Source organism: Clytia hemisphaerica, unplaced genomic scaffold (assembly GCF_902728285.1).
Source record: "Clytia hemisphaerica strain Z4C2 unplaced genomic scaffold, Clytia hemisphaerica genome assembly, whole genome shotgun sequence".
In the NCBI taxonomy this organism is placed as follows: domain Eukaryota; kingdom Metazoa; phylum Cnidaria; class Hydrozoa; order Leptothecata; family Clytiidae; genus Clytia; species Clytia hemisphaerica.
This window is the reverse complement of record NW_027104596.1, coordinates 54,446-71,682: the sequence shown is the minus strand read 5'-3', so window position 1 is coordinate 71,682 and position 17,237 is coordinate 54,446. Positions and strand designations below refer to the sequence as shown.

General features: G+C 34.7%; 2 protein-coding genes across 2 annotated transcripts; both read right to left on the bottom strand.

Moving 5' to 3' along the window:
- Positions 1–359: 359 nt before the first annotated feature.
- LOC136824033 (uncharacterized) lies at positions 360–2,033 on the bottom strand. Its single transcript, XM_067080189.1, has one exon. The coding sequence runs from the start codon at positions 2,031–2,033 to the stop codon at positions 360–362; it is 1,674 nt and encodes a 557-aa protein (XP_066936290.1).
- A 5,622-nt stretch (positions 2,034–7,655) lies between these two features.
- Positions 7,656–16,870, bottom strand: LOC136824031 (uncharacterized). Its single transcript, XM_067080186.1, has 7 exons — positions 16,338–16,870; positions 14,503–15,640; positions 14,048–14,071; positions 13,370–13,449; positions 9,838–10,333; positions 9,345–9,416; positions 7,656–8,104 (listed from the first exon to the last, which is right to left on the bottom strand). Coding segments are annotated over exons 1-6 (2,271 nt in total). The 5' UTR covers position 16,870; the 3' UTR covers positions 7,656–8,104; positions 9,345–9,415.
- Between the last annotated feature and the right edge of the window lie 367 nt (positions 16,871–17,237).

Sequence of the window (17,237 nt, the reverse complement as noted above, 5' to 3'; positions counted from 1 at the left end):
AAAGTACGACGGTTTTAGGGCCCATGTGTGAGAACGGTGCTGCAAACTGTAACTTTATTATTATATTATTATATTATAATTTTTCTATTTTTTGAAGGCAATATGGAAAATGCTCACTATTTTGCAAAAAAATTGTTAGCTCAAAACGCTTTTATCTAAAGTCACTATATAGATATCATATATCGGACGGAGGATCGAGACAAAAATACCATTAGATGCTAGAAATTTCCAACATGTTTCGGCCAGGGCCGTTTTCAAGGTATATTTCTAGCTAAAAAAATTCAGTTTTTTTAACAAAAAAAAAAAAAAAAAATTTTTTTGACGTCAAATAAACGCGTTTTTTTTTGTGGACGTATGATTTAAAAAAATGACGCTATCAAATTGAGTTCTTGGTTTAAACCCTTGGGTTTTAAGGTTTTTAGTTTGTTGATCCAAAAGTTCTCTCGTGATAGAATGGTGTTTTTCAGCTGGCTTTCATTTCCTTCGATATTTCTTAGCTGTTCAATGATCGTAAATTTAGCATCTCTATTGAAATTATGTCCTTCCTTGTTGAAGTGTTTGCACGCTGGGATGGTGTCTTCTTTCGGATGAAGTGCATTGCTTCTGTGGTTGTTTAAACGGACGTTGAAGGGTGTTTCAGTTTTACCGACGTATTGGATCTTGCAGATTTGACATTCTAGTAGGTAGATGACGTATTTGCTTTTACAGTTGACATTGTGGAATATTTTGAACTGGCGTTTTGTTTGTTGTGACACGAACGTGGAGGTTGTGGTTACTTGACGACAGCAAAGGTTTCTGGAATTTGTGAGACATGGGCGACATTTGCCTTCTCTCAGTGTGTGGGATTTTCTAAATACTTTATTATTTTTTATTGTTGTTTGACCTATTAGGTCACGAAGGTTTTTGTTTCTTCTATATACGATCTTGGGTTGTTCGTTAAAAGTATCTGCTAGTTCGTCATTTATTTTTAGTATGTCCCAGTGTTTATTGATTGCTTCACGTATGTTTGGTAGGTTTTTGTTGAAGGTGGTGATAAAGAGTGTCTGGTTGTTGTCTCGATTGGATTTGTTTTTGTATTTGAGAAGATCAGATCTGTCTATACTTGATGCTTTGGTGTACGCATCTGTGAGATGTTGTTGTTGGTATCCTCTTTTAAGAAAAGCGCCATGCATTTCACTAGTAGCTTTTTGATAGTCGTCTACGTCTTTGCAGATTCTTTTGAGTCTAAGGGTTTGACCGAAAGGTATGTTCTTCTTTAAATGGTTAGGGTGGTAGGATTGGTTATGGAGATAAGCTGATCTGTCTGTTGGTTTTTTGTATAGTCTTGTGATTAGTTTAGATCCGCTGATGGTAACAATGGTGTCTAGGAAGCTAATTTCCTTCTTTGAATAGTCAGCTGTGAACTTGATTGTTTCGTGGAGAGTATTGATTTCTTGGATGAATCTTTTTAGTTCTTCTTCTGTTCCGGACCATATCATGAAGATATCGTCTATGAATCTTAAGTAAGTTTTGCACTTTTCGGTTAGAAGTGGATAGATGTTTGATTCTTCGAACTGTGACATGAATAGATTAGCATAGGTCGGGGCACATTTTGTGCCCATGGCGCAGCCTTTGATTTGTAGGTAGTGGGTTTCATTAAAACAGAAGTTGTTGAGGGTGAGAATGAGTCTTAGAAAGGTGAGTATTTTTGTTTTTAACGAGTTTTGTGTTTTATTGGTTGTAAGGATGTTGTTGATGGCATTGATTCCTTCTTCGTTAGGGATGTTTGTATATAGAGATTTAACGTCCATGGTGACTAGTATTGGATTTTGTGGAAGGGTTATGGTTTCAATTTTGTTGATGAAATCGGTTGTATCTTTTATGTATGAAGACGTCTTGGTGACATGATCCTGTAGGTGAAAGTCTACATATTTTGAAATCAGGGCAGTGTGGCAATTGATTGAACTGATTACAGGTCTTCCTGGGTTACCTTCTTTGTGTATTTTAGGTTGTGTGTAGAATTTTGGGGTTTTGGGGTTTGGCGTCTTAAACATTGATCGTTCCTTTTCAGTGAGAAGGTTTGAATCGTGTAGTGAATCTATGGTTCCGTTGATTAGTTTGTTGTGTCGTTCGGTTAGATTTGAATCAAGTTTTCTATAGGAAGTTTGATCTTCTAGTTGGCGGTTGGCTTCTGCAATATAATCTTTTACATCTTGTATGACTACAGCTCTCCACCTTTGTCAGCTTTTGTAATTATGATGTCATCTCTGAGTTGAAGTTCTTTAAGTGCTTCTCGTTCTGCTCGTGTTAGGTTGTATTTTCGTTTGTAATCTGGATCTGAATATGTTGTTAGTTCTTTCTGAAGCGCTTCAGCAAACGTGTTTACTGTATGATGAGATTCTCTAGGAGTCCAATTCGATCTGCTTTTTATGTAGAATTCTTTTTTGTTTGTTGGGGTCGAATCTTCGTTATTTGGTTTACCAAAATGTGCTTTAAGTTTAATTTTGCGTGTGAATCGTTCAATATCGTTTTGTAGTTGATGGGTGTTATATTTTTTTAAAAAAATTTAATTCTTAAATAAATATTTATCTTGTCTAAAATATCTAAACTATAATCTAATTAGTAAAAATTGCTAGTTCAACAAAGATTTCAAGATGTTTTAGGGTAATGGCTTTTAAGAAAAAATAATGGCATGAGTAGCCAAATTCCACGATGGTGATATTCTTAGGATTATTCTTAATTTTTTGACCATTTTAATCATGGATATTCTTATAAAGTGTATTCTTGTAAAAAAAGCGTGTATTGAATCTAGTTGTAATAATTAGCATTTAGGTCGCCATTCCGAGGTAAAGTTGAATAAAACTGATGCTCCAAACTCCGAACAGAGACTACTATTTGGATTTTGTTCTACCTTATTGGCCCTTTTTACACCGGCCCTTATTTAGCTCGTGGCGTAAGGGCCGGCGTTGAAAGGGCCGGCGTACGAAGGGCCAAAATTTTGTAATTTTAACCTAAAAATGGCGTTAATTTTTAACATTATTTCTCAATTTACAGGATTTTAGGTATGATTCGAAGACGAAAATTATCCATTATTTTGCTCCATATTTAGAACTTCAGTGAAATATTTAATATATTTAAAAATCAATGATTGTCGATGGAATTTTCGACAGTTTACTACTGAAAAATGACATGTTAATGTAATTTATTAATTTGAAGCATAAGTAGCCATTTTTACAAATTTTGGCGTTATTAACGGCACTAATTGGCGTAAGCCCAAAATACACCTATTTCCTATTAGCAGATTCATGCAAAAGTCACGAAAAAACGTCGAGTAAACAAACTTTTGATTGGCGGAGGCATGCAAAGATTACCTCATACTCTGGACATTTTGAAAAATATGCTTGTATATGCAATATTTCAGCCAATCAGAGACTTTCTCGACGTTTTTCGTGACTTTTTTACATGAATCCGCTAATAGGAAACACGTGTATTAGGCTGTGGCGTAATAAGGGCCGGCGTTATTTTTTAATGTTTTATTTGACTTTGTTTATCTTCTTATATAATATTATCCTTGATATATTGTAAAATACATTTCATTTCTACCCGGGTGCGGATGGTACAATCATGGTCGAAATAGAATGAGAATTCAGGTTATTTTAACATTTTTCAAGATTATTTAAAGTTCTGGCGAGAAAGTCGATTTTGGGCTATCTCTTTAACTTAATCGAATATTTCAATTTGGGAGGGGTTGGCAGACTTTCAGGCTATATTCTGAGCCTTATTGGACTATTTTTGAACTTTTGGATCCTCAGATCCTAAGGTCGTAAGTCTTAAGTCTAGCGTTAAAACTATGAGTTAAAACTCTACCCTTCAAACCTACTTTAGAGCACTTACAAATCGATTGTGGTTTCAAAACTTCCCGGTGGATTTCCCTTTTTTTTCTCAAATATTACGACCATGATTGTATGTGCGGATTGGACCTCCAAAATCTGACCCTTAGAAAGACTGATTTTTGCTGAAAAAGTGACTCTCAGAGAGACTTTTTTACAATTTTTCTCACTCTAAATCAAAACAAAAAAGTGACTCTCAGAGAGACTTTTTTACAATTTTTCTCACAATTTTTCCTAGAAATCGTGAATTTTCCGACCCTTTGAGAGACTATTTTAGATTTTTATGATTTTTGCGACCCTTAGAGAGACTTTGAAAAGTGAAAAAACCGACCCTTACCGTCTGCACTTACCCAGTACCCATTTTTGCCTAATTGCCCCCCCTCCCCGGGCATTTCGACTATGTAAATAAGTTTTCTGAAACAAATTGTTTATTTGTTTTTATTTCCCTTACTTGAAAACTTTAATGAATAGCCAATCAGCCCAATACGCAATAGCCCATAATTGGACCAAAAACCCCCTTATTTTTGGAATTTTCACTACTTTTGAAAATTTTTGGTTTAATTTTCGCATTCTACATGAAAAATTCAATAAAAAATTGTGAATTCCAACAAAATTAAAGAAAGTTGATTATCGGATCACTTTTGGCCCCAATAGCCCATAATTGGGCTCACCATTCAATTCTACACTATTTTATTGTGTTGTATGCATAATTTCTGGGACGCTCATGGGGGACACAAAGTTGTAAAAGGTTAAAGTGATATCCAAAAACTGCGCCAAAACATATCCCCGCATAGACGAAACTAGCCCTGAAACCTAAACGACAAAAACCCGTTAACTGAATTCGATCTCTCTGATTTTTGTGATTGCGATTGCGACGAGTTTAGCAACGGATTTCCTCTTATCGTATTTTGATTGGTTTGAAAATCTCAAAAAAATTTCTTTACTTGTAATGACTTTTAGGATCTTTCTATATCATGCCAAAAGCCAAAAAGGTTATAATTGTGGCACTTTAAAACGTTCCTCCAAAAACCCTCCAAGGAACACACTTAAAACTAGTATAACATTTGTAGTAACACTTCGTAACGTTATGAGAAGAGAAGAATTAAAGCAAGATTTTATTTATTTTTGTAAAAATTAGACAATCTTTAAGTCGCATAAGTACGGAAGCCGAAAAGGGACATCTAAACTTTCTTTTTTATCGAATTTTTTTCTTTTTTTGCCGACTTTTTTTCTATTTTAGCCGGCTTAAAGTAACTTATTTGGCGGGAACTAATTTTGGCGGGCAGCAAATATCCTAAAATGTTTTAATTTTGGCGGGCAGCAAATATCCTAAAATGTTTTAATTTTGGCGGGAACTTATTTTGGCGAATTGTGATTTTTTTTTTAATTTTGGCAGGAACTAATTTTGGCGAATGACAGCGTAAATCTGTTCTATTTTGCCTTATTTTGAGCAATTTTGATGAATTTCGGGGGTTATTTGGGCAAGGAAACAAAAAATTTAATTTTGGCAGGAACTAATTTTGGCGAATGACAGCGTAAATCTGTTCTATTTTGCCTTATTTTGAGCAATTTTGATGAATTTCGGGGGTATTTGGGCAAGGAAACACAAAAATTTAATTTTGGCAGGAACTAATTTTGGCGAATGACAGCGTAAATCTGTTCTATTTTGCCTTATTTTGAGCAATTTTGATGAATTTCAGGGGTTATTTGGGCAAGGAAACAAAAAATTTAATTTTGGCAGGAACTAATTCTGGCGAATGACAGCGTAAATCTGTTCTATTTTGCCTTATTTTGAGCAATTTTGATGAATTTCAGGGGTTATTTGGGCAAGGAAACAAAAAATTTAATTTTGGCGGGAACTAATTTTGGCGAATGACAGCGTAAATCTGTTCTATTTTGCCTTATTTTGAGCAATTTTGATGAATTTCAGGGGTTATTTGGGCAAGGAAACAAAAAATTTAATTTTGGCAGGAACTAATTTTGGCGAATGACAGCGTAAAATCTTGTCTATTTTGCCTTATTTTGAGCAATTTTGATGAATTTCAGGGGTTATTTGGGCAAGGAAACAAAAAATTTAATTTTGGCAGGAACTAATTTTGGCGAATGACAGCGTAAATCTGTTCTATTTTGCCTTATTTTGAGCAATTTTGATGAATTTCAGGGTTATTTGGCAAAGAAACAAAAAAATTTAATTTTGGCAGGAACTAATTTTGGCGAATGACAGCGTAAATCTGTTCTATTTTGCCTTATTTTGAGCAATTTTGATGAATTTCAGGGGTTATTTGGGCAAGGAAACAAAAAATTTAATTTTTGCGGGAACTTATTTTGGCGAATGACAGCGTAAATCTGTTCTATTTTGCCTTATTTTGAGCAATTTTGATGAATTTCAGGGGTTATTTGGGCAAAGAAACAAAAATTTAATTTTGGCGGGAACTTATTTTGGTGAGTGAGCGAAATATTTAATTTTGGCGGGAATTAATTTTGGCGAATTTCGTCTAAATTCGCCAAATCCGCCAAAATAAGTTCCCTTAATGTAATAAATTAGAGCTATCCAGCCACCAGCTGTGAGAAAGATTTTTCCTAAAAAAAGGATCCAAGCAAAATGCTGAGGTCATCGGAAAACACCAAAAACGTCGATTTTTCGCCTTCAAAATGCCATTTCTCGGCACCAGATGGTCGAAACTTAACAAATAAGCCAATATTTTCTTTATCTACTTTTCACACTGAATCAGTTGGTAGAATCAGATATTTGATTTTCAGACCTCGAAAAAAACTCAAGGGGGACTCTTGATAAGTTCTATCGATTAGCTAAAAATCGATTAACTCAAAAACTGCAGGAGATTTGAAGGGCTATTTTTTTTTGACAATTCTACACTTTTATTAGGAGCATAATATCAAAAATTTGCCCTGATCAACAAAAAGAAAGCAGTTAAATAAAAAGAACCTTTTTTTGAAAAAAAAGAAAAAAGTTGGCAAAAAAAAGAAAAACAGTCGACAAAAAAGGGAAGTTTGGATGTCCCTTCTCGGCTTCCTTACATAATTTGTAATTTTTTATAAATAAAATTAAATTAATGAGAATTTTATTTACAGTTAAAAAAACAACAATTGATTACAAAGAAATGCCTGTATTTACACCTTTCGACCGTAGTCGCGCGGTCAGGCGCGTGCCACTTAATTATTTAATTATCCCCTTAAACTCGATCCAATCCTTTTTTGACACATTTTTCTATTGTCTATAGGCGCAAAAAAAAAAAATACTGGGATGGTTTTAGTGGGTTGAAACGGACAAAAAAATGCCCACGCGGCAATTGGCGGCTACGGTCGAAACGGTGTTTATACAGTATATGTATTTATCAATTCTATATAATGATAAAGTCTTCTTATCTAATAGACGACATCGGCTTAACGTGAAAACTCAGATTTGATCCCCGAGAATTCCCCATAATGCTTTGCACGGAAAATATTTCACCGTGAACTTTTTTCCGTGCAAAGCATTGTGAAACTTGGGCAATTCTCGGGGATCAAATCTGAGTTTTCATGTTAAGCCGATATCGTTTATTACCATATAAATATTCGTCGTATATATATACCAAAAAATGTTCATCGGCTTGAAATAAAGAGCAAATTAAAACCATCCAATATTTAGCGCCCATGAGTCTCTTCCGAAAAAAAACCGTAAAAACTTTGACAGTACTTAGATAATTTAACTTTGATTGTTCCCCCCTTGGAGGTGTCAATAAACCTAAACCGTAAGAAAAAATTCATGTTTTCACCGAGGCCACCGTTGACAGGGTTTTCCTGACTGAGCAAAATTTCACCGAGTTAGTGAAAAAAAGTCGGATATTTACAAAGGAAATGATCCAATCGAAATCAATAGCGACGTGACTTTTAGCACTGTACTCTTTTTCATATTCAACCAAGGTAATCCATAAGGTGGAAACGTAAGGACGTAAGAATAGACACGCCACCAAAATAGTGACAGTTGACGTAATAATAGTCAAGTTAGTGAAGTGGTAAAAATACAGTGAAATTGTCCGCTAATCAGAGGTGTCCGCCGTTTAGAGTGTCCGTTAATTAGAGGTTTTACTGTGCATCTAAAAACAAGTCAAAATGAAGGAGTAATAACGCGTTTGCGTTACAAAAATGTAGAGACGGATTGAATAAATAACGTAAGCGTAGAAACGGCGTCGAAAATGACGGGTTTAACTTCTCATGCGTGCTGTCATGTTGGGAATCTAAAAATAAAAAATTGGAGGTTTATTGCCAAACTAAACTTGTTGACTTCTTGAAGATGAATAAATGTTTTTTTAAAAGCAGAATGCTGAGAATCTGATCACGAATTTTTTTATAAGAACTACTAAATAGTCGAACGTGCGCACCGCACTGGGCTCAACTTCAGATTTTCCCGTTATTAGAAGGCCCAATTGTAACATTTCAAATATTTAATATTAGGTAGCAAATATACTTTGTCCGTTTTGGCTGAAATTTGGTACACTTGTTCCTTGGGTGAATACCTGGGGACGAGTTTTTCACCAAAACGAGGCTGGCAGCCTGGACACTTCAAAAAAGGTCGGATTTGGCTGAAATTTGGCACACTTGTTCCTTGGGTGAATATCTGGGGGTGTTTTTTTCATTTTTTTATGTGCGTTAGAATAGTGTCCTCGTCCTAAGAGCCTTTCAAAAATCAAAATCAAAATTTTCAAAAAATGAAAAAAACACCCCCAGATATTCACCCAAGGAACAAGTGTGCCAAATTTCAGCCAAATCGGACCGTTTTTAAAGTCTCCAAGCTGCCAGCCTCGTTTTGGTGAAAAACTCGTCCCCAGGCCCCAAAAATCAAAATTTTCAAAAAATGAAAAAAACACCCCCAGATATTCACCCAAGGAACAAGTGTGCCAAATTTCAGCCAAATCCGACCTTTTTTGAAGTGTCCAGGCTGCCAGCCTCGTTTTGGTGAAAAACTCGTCCCCAGGCCCCAAAAATCAAAATTTTCAAAAAATGAAAAATATACCCCCAGATATTCACCCAAGGAACAAGTGTGCCAAATTTCAGTCAAATCCGACCTTTTTTGAAGTGTCCAGGCTGCCCCAAAGTTTTAGCCTCGTTTTGGCGAAAAACTCGTCCCCAGGCCCCAAAAATCAAAATTTTCAAAAAATGAACAAAAGACCTCCAGATATTCACCCAAGGAACAAGTGTGCCAAATTTCAGCCAAATCCGACCCTTTTTGAAGTGTCCAGCCTGCCCTAAAGTTTTCGGACGGACATACAGACATACATACATACAGACATTCTCAGATTATAGCTCAACTGAAGTTGAGAACTTATTTGAGGTACAGTATCACAACCTGTTTTGGAATTTTCAGCCTCATGTTGTTGCAAAGCTGTTTCTTACTTCTAGGTCAAAGTTAGGATATTTTAGGCTTCATACACAATTTTGCTTCAACCAGAAACCAAATACATAATCAAATAGACTTACGTGGAAATGTTTGGAACCGATGGCGTCATTGGAAACGATGAAACAGACAATGGAAACAATCAATCAAACAATCTGAAAAATAAATCATCGAATGAGAAACAATTGAAAACAAATACATGAACACACGTACTATGAAATCGAAAAAAACGACAATATCTTTCTTCACTGAAAAATTAATTCATAACAACCAGAGAAAAAATTTCATAAACAACCATCTATTTGCAAAAATATGTCTCCAAAATATGTCTGCTCCAATGCAATGAAAAATCTTAATCAAAAAATTGAAATTAATTTATCCGTTTCATTCATTTAAACTCCGAAAAGGTAAAATTTATCAAACTGAAAAATTTAAAGTCTACCTAAAAAACATTTCACATCTATTTTAAATAAAAACTTTAAGAAAAAGTTTTAACACTTTGCACTATAATAGAAAAAAAAAGATTTCCAACCGAAAAAATGTTCCTATCCTTGAAAAAGTGGATATTTTTCTTACCAAGACGAACGAAACGATCGAATGATTTTTTTTGTAACACCATCACAATAACCAAACCGTTGTTCATCAGGGCGTTCACCACGATCATTTTCCAATTCATGATCCGCTCCTTTGGCCAACAACCATCTGATGACGTCATGTTTGCTGTGACGTGCTGCAACATGCAATGGTGTTTCGTTCCGTACGTCTCTTCCATCGATCAACATTTTGATTGTTTGTTGATCAAACTTTTCCAAATGACGAACTTTTCCATAAAAACCAACATGATGAAGAATGTTGTAACCTCCAGTGTCCACGAGTGAAAAATCTTGAGGATAATTCATCAAGTGAACGAAAACGTCGAAACGGTCTTCAAGAACAGCCCACATGAGAAGTGTCCGATCTTCATAACCAAGATAATTAGCATGACCATAACGCAACGAGACGATGTTCGGATTTTGTTGGAAAATTTCTTCGAATTTCGCGAATTTCTTTTCGCGCAAAATTTTCCAAACATCTGAAGAAAAAATGAAGAAATTCAAACTTTTCACGCGGTAAAAAAATTTTCAAAAAAAAAAATGAAACTCAATATCTCAAGAACTAAAAATACTTTGAACCTGAAATTTTGCAAACAGAACGAGGAAAATATTTCCGAATTAATGGCGAAAAATTTTTGAAATTTGAAGGAAAACTTTTTGCTCAGCAAGAAATCATTTTCATTCTTGACGGTAGAATATTTCCACTTAAAAAAGAATTTAACCTCGATATCTCAAGAACTAAAAATACTTTAAAGCTGAAATTTTCCAATCTGAACAACGAAAATATTTCCGAATTGATGGCAAAAGAATTTTGAATTTTGAATGAAAACTTTTTGCTCAGTGAAAAATCATTTTACTTATAACGGGAAAAACCTCCTCCGTGAACAATGAAATTAAATTAAATTTCGTTATCTTCTGAGCGACTTTTTTTGAACAAAAAACTGATAAACATTGCTACGCTGAGAATTCAAAAAAAAACTCCAATCCCACTATTGTAAGTTAAATTTCGGGCAACAAAATTAAGATCTTTTCAGATTTATGGTATTAATTTCAACGAAAAGGGCAAAACCTTTAAAACCGAAAAATTTAATTCCGTCACTTTTCTTTTGGACTTAAAAGTTTGAAGGAAAAAACGAGAAAAGTACCCAAAAATTGAGAAAGAAAATTTTTATCACAAAATTACGTTTAGTTTTTGTTTGTAAAAGGCACCCACTATCCCAATGGCTTTTTTCCAAGAGGAAAATTCAAAAAACTATTTAAATTCGGGTAAAAAGGTAAACTTTTAGATGAATATCTAAGTCGCTTCTCAGACTTTGAGAAATCATTTCTCAGAGAAAACAAGCATTTTCAACATGTCTACAGAAATTATTCTCACAAAGAAATTCCTTCTACTGTATAATAAATTATTTTACCTGATAAAATATTATTCAACATTCCAAAAATAATATTAACTTTCTATGCGTACACAAACAACCACTCAACAAGCCCCAATGAATTAAATAACAAATGAATGAAAAACGCACCAGAGAAATCTCTTTATATGATTAAGAAACTCCCTCGGGGATAAAATTCCTGTCAATTTCATTTGATGCTTTTTAGAGACCTCCCATATCGTAAAGAAATTTTCTTCCTTTTACGGGGGGGGGGGAGGAATGATGCAATGTGCAAAACGAATGAAAATAGCAGCGAAGAAAAAAATATCAATCGTAAACAAAGGAATTGCTAGATTCAATCTGTCGTCAAAAATACGGCGCATTTTTTAAGGCTTCACTATTTCTTGCTTGAGCGAAAGGTTAGAGATTCTACACTAGCCCTTCAGGCTTTAAACTCAATGGTATCTCCTTATAATTTGAATATATTGTATTAAGTTAGCTCACCCCTGTCTCATATAATTAATTAGAGTCACGTGCAAAATGCGAAAACAGCAATTCGACATTCTTGAAACTTGAAAAGGGGGGCCCTGAAAAGGGTGTCAATTATATCCTTTTGTACTATCAGCATCATAATGATTAGCGATGAAAACTGAAATTCTTTTGAAAAGCTTTGTATTTAATCATCAGATCACTGTTTCTTTTCCAAATTAGTCATTTTGTCATCAAAAAGACAAAAGAATAATTGATTCGATTCATCTCTAAAACTGCCCTTCCCAATTTTTTCCAACTGATAAATTCTATCTATTCATATTTAAGGCATATCATTCAGCATGATTGAAAAATCCGGTGTAATAAAGCTCACAGACAAGAAAATGACTGGTTACTTCAGAGGTCATTTTTTTGTACTCTGAGCTGGAATAATTTTCAGCTAATGTGCTTAATTAGCCATTTGAAAGCGATTTGGACATTCTCTACTGGAGAGAGTAGATAAACTCGATAATCTGATTCTATCTGGTCGCCGGTTGTGGTCGCCATTTCTAGTCGATGTTTAGAAACTACAGAAAAATATAGCCAAATTTGAGTAAATTAGCGTGAAAGAAAATCGACCCTTGCGGTGCATGTCAGTCAGTACTTAGTAACCCCCGGCATAAATTCTACACTGTATTGGTTTTGACTGAATAGAAATATTTCTAAAGACTTTTCACAGTTATTTCGTTCTTGTTTTTAAACCCATCTCTCAAATTTAATCGGATATTTCAATTTGGCTCGGGTTTATTGGACTATTTTTGAACTTTTGGATCCTGAGATCCTAAGGCCCTAAGTCTTAAGTCTCATGTTAGAACTCAGAGTTAAAACTCTACCCTTCCAACCTACTTTAGTCGTTTAGAGCCATTACAAATCGATTGTGGTTTCAAAATTTCCCGGTGGATTTCCCTTTTTTTCTCAAATATAACGACCATGATTGTATTTGTCCAACTCTAGCACCCCCCTGATTCTGGGTCGATTCTGAGAGTTATGAGCTAATTTTTTTACTCTTCCAAAAAACATTCTGATTGTTCTCATTAAACTTAAGTACTCCTTAACTCCCGTTCTGAAATGGCAAAAAAATCGCATTTTAAAGATTTTTTAATGCTTAAACTTTAAATCGAATTATCTTGGCTTTAGTGATAGCTAAAGCCTTAATGTTTAGTACCGTTGGAATCTTTCAAAGCTCCATCTTTTCAGTGTGTCAATTTTTCTAATTAGGTCCTAAATCAAAACTACCGGCAGCCGAAAATATCGGTCCTAAGAGAAAAAGATTTCGCTGATGGGACGTCAAGAAGTTAATCTGAAGAATAAAATGTTTTTTTTAATTTGTTCCAAATAAACCCCCCCGCTTAATTATTTTTCGAAAATTTCCAAACCCCCTGACCTCATTAGCACCCCCCTTTTTTAATTTTTAAGAATATTTATAGGTTTCAAAGAGAAGGTCCCTTATTTTTCTCTTAATAGCCTGATTATAATACAATTTCCAACCCCTGGTTTATTTGGAATCCAAGAGTAAGAGAATATGAACGTTTCCCAAGAAAGTAAAAGTACATCGTTAACATATACACAGCATTTTTGACAGTGCGTTGCTCATTTCCAAAAATTTAAACTTACCATCAAAATCGTATGTTTTTCCATCGATTGTCACATTATAATGTCGTTCTGATGTGTCTCGGAGCTCGTATCCGAAGTGTCTGCAAAACAAGGAAAGATGAAATGGAATTTTTCAAAAGTGTTTTCCTAGATTTTCATTTTTTCCTTCCCTGCTTATCTTTACCCTCGACATGCTTAGGGACGGGTAAGAGTTCTTTAATTTTGGGACAATTTGCGAGGATGCGCAACCAGTAATGTCACAGTTAGCCTTGATGCGTAATTCTGGCATTAAAGAAACTAGTTACTAATTTATCCACCACCTACATGCACATACATCGTCATTTACGATGCGAACCCGATCCGCCACGTTCTCTTCAATAACAGGGTTCAGAGTTCAGTCTCGGAGTGTAAAACGCTCCATACAGTACGTCCAAAACTAACCGACATCTAAACAGTCTTTTTCATGAAGACAGGTAAGGTTTAGTTTTTGCGCTATAGAAAAAAATGATGATGCTTGAGTGGATAAACGATACTCTTTCTGGCAATCAAAAGGTAAAGGAGCCTTTCGTTACCTAACAAGCCTTGAACGGGTAACTACAATCTGGAGGTAGAGTTTCAACTAGTTACATCTCCTTAAATACTTAGCAAAAAGGGCACGACCCTTAAGACAGTTTGAAAATTATTTCATTGGAAATATACCTAGTCCTGAATTGTTGTAGATTCCTGAAAAAATAAGAAAGGATAACTTTCTTTAAAACCAAAACGTTTTCAAAATATATGCTTCCGTTGGTATCACAAGAGTAGTTATTTACAGTGATGTTATCGGGTGATAAAATATGATATGGGATAGGATATCATTCTCACAATATTGTGCTCTGTATCTTCGATTTTTTAAGAAGTATTGATATTACGTCACGCACTTAGTGTAGGTTATGTTGTAGTAAGTAGTAAACTTTCGAGAATATACTAAAACACTTATGTTGTTAAAAAAAGTAATGACCCAGCTGGCACACAACGTTGTTTTAACGTTCAAATAACGTTATTTGGACGTTACGAATGTCACATGGACGTTGTTTTGACGCTGTGTGCTGTCTGGGGAAGGGTTACTGTGAATATTGTATATGAAGTACTGATATACAATAAATTCTACTCACTTTACTGCTGCGTCGATGTGGGAGTGATTGAATAACGAGCTATCCTCAATGACTTGAAGAATTTGTTTTTCAACATTATGATCGCAGGTTGGATCAAGTGTTACAATATCATACATTACAATATCATCTAGCTCTTCCAATGACGAGAAAGTAATGTCTGTACTTGAACGTTTAGTATGTGTAGGAGAAACAAGACCAGCTTGCAACCATTTATCGAAAATTCCAATCAAACGAGATACCGTGCTTGATTCCTTTACAGGAAGAACGATTATATCAACGAAATTGATAGCTCGAGTGAGCATCTCAATGTACAAATTCTTTGGAACGTTATCTTCAGGGCTAGCAAATAAAATACAATGGTCCATTTCGCAGCCTCTGAAACCTCTATAACATGTGAGTAATACTTTTCCCGTTTTTAAAGCCTCCCATTTCTCTGCTTTGGTTGGGTATTTTCCTGTTAAAGACGGTGCAAATGTTGTTAATTCTGATACCTCTAAATTATGTTGAAACACATATTTCAAAATAGCTAGTTCTTCAAGCGTACCGCAGATGACGGTTAACTGAACATCCTTTTTCATCAGCCTTCTTAAAATTGCACTCAAATAAGCTGCATCAGACGAATTAAAGTTATTGAAGTCGAATCTAAAGTCGTTCATATAAATGAGGTTGGGCTTTGAATCACTTTTTATTTGATGACCACTTTGACCACGAACATAAGAGAATGAAGTTGAAAGTTTTTTGGAAACAGACCCTGACTGAGCGTTTATGTCTGTTAACAATTTTTCTGGATCGTAGAATGAGGCAATGTTGGTTTTTCTTCGCACACTTTGATAATTCGGGTTATCTTGGAGACTGGTGTCATCTGTTGGTCTCGGTTGCTTTTGTTTTTTCTGTTCTTGAGGCTTAAGAGGGACAACCTTGGTAGCTTTTCTTATTTTGCGGGCGGAGGGTTCGTACGGTCTGCGTAGAACTAGTGTTTTGTATTCCAAAGGTACGTCTACGATTTCTTTTTCGATTTCTTCCTGAAAGATTTCAATCATCTGGTGAATATTTACTGCCATTCGCATTGTTTTGTCCAAAGTGAGAACTTTCATACCGGTTTGATGGTAGTCGCATCTCTCAACTTCCTTTACATCGTCTACAAAAGGAAGTTAAATATAATTTGAGCAACCGTTTTAATGCAAAATATTGCTTATACTGAAGTGAATGGTTCGCTTGCTTCAAAAGCAAAGTACCAGTGGATAGGATACGTACCCCTTAAAATCTGATATAGAAAACTGTAAGGGCTGAAACTAATGAAACATTTTCTGGTGAGTCTAGGCTATCTATAATTTATGAGTATGCTTTTTGTAAAAGCTGCTAAAAAAGTTTTTATTGCTTTGTGAAAAAATAAAAAACAAGTTTAGGTTTTATAACCTTAAAATCAATTGTGTAGTCTCTAGGTCCGAAAAACTAGATTTTTGATAAAAGTTTGAATAAATTTGAATTTTACGACACTTTGCAATAATTAAAATTCTTTAAGTTTTATAAAAAGTACCTATATAAGAGGTTCTAAAAAGTGAAATATGTAATATAAAATTAGGCCTGGTAGTTAAGAGAGCCCAAAACCCAACTTTGTAGGTTTTAAGGAGTATGCGGTCTTAAGGGGTATCCACTGGTAGGATATGCAAGACTTGCAAAACATTCTCTTCCAATTAACCCATGTAATAAAAGATATGGTCTAAAGGTATACTCTATTAGCTTAGAATCTATCGTATTTTCTTTAAAGTACAAATTGAAATATGAGTAAAAAGTGATGATTTTTCTGATCTAGGCAAAGTTTAAGAATGACCTACCATTGAAAAATCCTGATTTGATAACTTTGCGTTTTTTTTCTACACTTTGGAGCGCAAGAATGACAGTCGTATCCTGGAAATTCTTTTCGAGGCTTTCTTTGAGGTTTTCAGCGTATTTGGTTGTGAGAAAATCACCAGGGAACTCGTCGATCATAAATCCTAAATGTTTTGTTTTATCAGAATAAAGATATTCCAATACTCGACAAAGATTGACACGCGGTGGATACATCATATCGTAAACATCCGAAATATCGATTGTTGATCCTTCTAGTGCATCACCGATACTGAAAGCTTTGATCTTGGACTTGTCAAGTTTTTCCTCGTCACACAAGTTGTTGAACCCCTCTTGGAACTTTAAATCCACCAATGAGAATGGATCAAAAGTAATGTAATAAAGTTGATCTGTTTGATGCATAAGTTTTCGTGCAATCTCGTACATGGAGACACTCTTACCTATTAAATAATTGAAAAAAATTGGATGTGGATGGTGGAGTGAATTGAAACTGTTTTGAGCCACAAGCAGAAGGATCATTTTGAAAAAAACTTTTTTTTTTACTTTTGCTGACGTCAACACTTTATTGCAAAAAATTTCGTTTTTTGCTGATTTCTGCTGACTTAGGGTCAGCAAAATTTGAAAAGAAATATTCAAAATTTTAAATTGCAAAAATGCAAATTTTGACACGTGATAGACCTTGACAATATGAATTTGAAAAAATTGAAAAGAAAAGAAAATTACAACGTCATTATTTATGACGATTTTCGTCATCTTCTGCACAGATTTTAAGATAAAATCTTTATGGAAACTGCAAAACCGGCAATTATGTTAAAGAACAACCTTTCAGAATCTTTGAACAGAATTTAAATACCTTTGTTTGTTGGTTCGACTGTGACAGACATTTT